The sequence below is a fragment of the Dipteris shenzhenensis genome, chromosome 2 (genome assembly GCF_047967505.1).
Source record: "Dipteris shenzhenensis isolate YYH24624 ecotype China chromosome 2, Dip_SZ_1.0, whole genome shotgun sequence".
NCBI classification, from domain to species: domain Eukaryota; kingdom Viridiplantae; phylum Streptophyta; class Polypodiopsida; order Gleicheniales; family Dipteridaceae; genus Dipteris; species Dipteris shenzhenensis.
The window spans coordinates 43,883,225-43,887,493 of record NC_141597.1 but is presented as its reverse complement, the minus strand read 5'-3'; the positions used below and the strand labels follow the sequence as shown (position 1 = coordinate 43,887,493).

Here is a 4,269-nt window from a genome sequence, read left to right as displayed (position 1 = left end):
GTGGGGATTTAATCCTAGCGGTGACCTTTTGGTCTGTATACAGAGGATATCATGGTAGCTCTCTCAACTCCCCAAGCTGTTCGGATTTCCATTTGCCCTGAGGATAAGTAGTAGGTGTAGATTGTAGTTCAATCTCTACAGAATAGAGAATTGGTGGGCTGCATAGTAGACCTCAAGTCCATGAAAGAAAGGTTCTATATGGGTTTTGGGTAACCTTAGCACTAGAGAGTGACCAAATCCAAGAGGTCACCATATATGGAGAGGAGTTTTCTTCTCCAGATAAGCTCCCCCAACAACACTAAGGCCTTGGTGGAGTAGAGTGTGTCATGCAGGAAATCTTCCCATTGTCGGGATTCTTTGACCTTGTTTTTCTTCTTGTCAATTAGACCCACTTCTAGGGGGAAAATAGATGGACATCCATACAAGGAATCAAATGGGCTGGCTCGAGTGGATTTGTGTATCGCGGTGTTGTAAGCAAATACCACGTATGGGAGGGACACATCCCAATTTGTGTGATTGGGATCTATATACATGGCTAACATGAGTTCAATTTTCTGATTCAATCTTTCAGGTAGGCCATTGGAATCTAGGTGGTGAGGACTGGTGGAATTGCTGGAGGATGTTCAAACGATCTGGCACAATTTGCAAAGCTTCAGATTTGAAATTTGATCCCTGATCCGAGAGGATCTGACCATGTTGTAAAATCAAATGTTGAAGGAGGAATTCTACGACTTCTGAAGCTACATCCATCTTCATCAAAGGTTGAGCTATAATTCCTTGAAATTAAATTCAACCTAGAACACAACCTTCTATTCTATATCTTAAGAGTTGCCATGTGTAAGGAGCGGGAGTGGAGAGGGAGGTACCACATGGTGAGCAAAGGAAGAACCATTTCCGTTGTCAAGTACTCAACATGGCACTAAGAGGGCTTGAATTTTGAATCCCACACCCTTGGGCTTTGCGGCCTCTCCTTTCTATACTTCCATTCGGTGTAGAAGGATGCAAGGTTCACTGAACACAGCTACCCCATTATTGGATCTAATGAAGCAATCAGTGGAATCCTCCAATCGCCTCTGCTCGATAATATGTCAAGGAACCAGTTCATGTCTGCAATCATCTTACCCAAAAGAACATTCACAAATTTCAAATCATGCGTAGACGTGAATCATTTGATAACGCCATTCTTGCTACATTTTCTTGCAGGGTCAACCCCCTTCCGAGGGGCTTTTGGAGCTCCTGAATGATGCGGCACAAGGGGCACATGCAATGCCCCTCTAGCACAATCATGGGAGAGAAGAGCGACCTTGAAGAGGCAATGAGCAAGGAATTTCGCTTGAAGTTAGAGCTCGGCGCACACTTGAAGATACTAGGAATCGACATCATTGTGGCAAAGAGGTGAAGGAAATCAGTGAGCTAAATGAAGAGACCCTTGATTTTCTATGGTTTATTCTCCATGTAACATGAAAGCAAGGAAGGGGGGGAAAGAGGAGGGGGTTGGCTATGGTGAGGAGGGCAAGGTGCTAACTATGGTAATGGAGCTATGTTGGCTATGCATATGGCAATGCCGAAGATGAAGGGTGAATCAAAAAGCTTGACCAGAATAATCTTCATTTCTTAGCCTATTTTTCCTCTATTCTTCCATTCCTCTATCTATTCTTCTATTTCTTAAGAGTTGCCATGTGAAACCCAAGGGATGTGCCACATGGAAAGCTTCTTGGAGTGTGAGCTGGGCAAAGAGCCTCTCGAGGAGTGAGATGAACCGAGCCACATTGTGGTGCGCTATTGTCTCCCAAGGAGTAAGTTATAGAGTGACCTTAGAGCTAGGGCATGCAACAAAAGAGCTTCAGAGTTGGAGAGTGGAGTGGGTTTTAAAGGTGGTGTCTTTCATGAGAGCTCCTTTTAGTGCAAGGGAAGGCGGCACCCTCGTCTTGCCCCTTCCTCCCACGCTCTTCCTCCTTGCATGCCTTGCACCCAACAAGGTTCCCCTCCACCCACCCACTCCATCCTCTCTCTCTCTCTCTCTCTCTCTCTCTTTGTGGGAAGGGGATGAGTTTTTATGTGACATCCATGGCCACTCATCTAGCTGACATGTTATAGTAAAGTGATCATAGAGCCAAGCCAAGTACTGCCTACGGTGGAGGGGGTCTTGAAACTTGAATTTTATTTCTTGAAATTTTATTACTTGAAACTAAGATTCCGCTTTCAGACCCAACAAAGCGGGTCTCTAACTCGTCGTAGACGGATCATGCTACTCCTATGTTTAACGTCGCCCAAAAAAAAAAAGAATAAGAGAATCCACCGCTGGTATTGAAAAATAAATAAGAGAATCTACTAACAAAACACCCGTAGATTACAATTATATGCACATTGCAACAACAAGCGGTAAAACTATCCTAGATGATGGCAATCAGAAAGACGCAAACACCGCCAAACGCCAAACCAACCCAGGAATGAACATAGCAAGAATTGTTCGCAGCCCATCAGCTATCCACCGGATTCAAGGCCTTTATTCAGGTTAAAGCGTTATTGAAATCAGACTGCTGTTCTCACTCTCTGTCTTAAAAGAAATGATGTTTCCGCTTTCCTTCAGCTTCGTCCTCGAGTTCTTTCGCATCTTTTTTGTTGTGATGCTCATGAAACGCAAAGCCACCTGCTCCCACTGCGGTAGCCGCCCCCACCTCTTCCTCTATCTTGTGGCGACGAGCGTGCTCCGGGTCCTTCTTGGCCTCATGCCTTTCGTACTGCAACTCCAAGACGCAAATCCAAAGATGAGACACCCACAAATGAAAACATAAGAGCAAGTTTTGAGAAATGTCACAAATTCGACAGAAAGCACGGCTTTACCAAAGCAAAAGCACCCGCTGCAGCAGCACCGAGCTCACCCATGTGCTCCTCATGCTTGGAATGCTTGACCTGCGCCCGAGCCTTCTCTACGCCAGATTCATCAACGAAGGTCTGGGTATAAGTATCGGTGGATTCAACGACTGTGGGCGGCTGCTGGTCGTCCTGATTGCGATGGAAGAGGTGGTGATGGTGGTGTTCGGCCATAGCTAGGAAAGAGGAGATGGATGGAGCCAAAGCGAGAGGAAAAAGCTGTGGAGATGAGTGAAAATCGAGAGATTGAGGTGTGGCCTATGTGATAGAGATCCCGAGATTTGGTGGCGAAGTCATGGGCGCGCAGGGGCACGCGTTATGAGAGGAGCCCTACAATCAACCGACGTTATAGTTTAGTATTAGTATATCCTTTGTGAACTTGTGTGTTGTCCAGGATCTTCACACCCATTCCGGGCGTGAATCGAAACTCGAGTCGCCTAGATACAAGAGAGTGTCCGAGAGAGCAAGCAACACCAAGGAATCTGGGGCTTGGTGTGTCATAGCAAAGAATGCCTGCCTCTTGTGATGAATGGAACTCAGGACGAACGTGGCTTCTGACTTGAGGACGTGGCGGACGATGCATTTGGGGGTTTCATCTGTCTGCGGACAGTTTTGAATCCCCCTAAGAGCCTATTCCTCCTCGTCGCTTTGTAGGTAGACCTGGAATAATCAAGTCTGACCTCCAAATCAAATGGGAAAAGAGCATCCACAATACTCGGTACTCCTTGGGAGACCTTGGATAATCAAGTTTGATTACCCAATCTATATCCCCACAAGAAATTTGATCCTAGGGAGAGGCAAAAATAGAATCAAAATTGATACCTTCCTAAAGTTCCACGCGGAGATGTCCAAATTGTACTATACCTCGACCATGAATGATGACTCAGATTCCAGACAATGACTAAATTTGAGTTAGGGATGTGCATCGAATCTTCCAAAACAAAATGGAAGAAATGGTCTTTAATATCCCGAATGATAAGGAACCGATCATAATAGAGGCAAATGTCACAACCATCAACCTTAGATCGTCGTCCCAAGATATGAAGAACATCTGGGTAGGACCTCCTCTTGATCTTGATTTCCAAGGACAACAACTAATGCAGCTGTGCAAAGACTTTGTGCATTACGGGAGAAATGGGATCTCAAAAGGGCCTCTAGTTAGTGTTTCCTAATTACGGCAGGCAGCCTAGGGAGATGTTTGGGATTTCTCACACCCCCTTGAGCCATGTGTCATGAATCTAAGCCCTTCATCTTATGCCCTTGATTTCGTTTGATGTAAAAGCTAAGCTTTTGACTAAAGCACTAAAAGCATATAGGTGCTTTTCACAATAAATAGACTATATAAACGTTTCAAATCTATTGGATTTTGAAGAGATGGTCTACTTGATTTGCAAG

At 45.1% G+C, this 4,269-nt stretch overlaps 1 protein-coding gene across 1 annotated transcript; it reads right to left on the bottom strand.

Moving 5' to 3' along the window:
- Window positions 1-2,325: 2,325 nt before the first annotated feature.
- Window positions 2,326-3,218, bottom strand: LOC147904801 (uncharacterized). Its single transcript, XM_087395555.1, has 2 exons — window positions 2,845-3,218; window positions 2,326-2,741 (listed from the first exon to the last, which is right to left on the bottom strand). Exons 1-2 carry the CDS (start codon window positions 3,046-3,048, stop codon window positions 2,559-2,561), a joined length of 387 nt encoding a protein of 128 aa, XP_087251681.1. The 5' UTR covers window positions 3,049-3,218; the 3' UTR covers window positions 2,326-2,558.
- Between the last annotated feature and the right edge of the window lie 1,051 nt (window positions 3,219-4,269).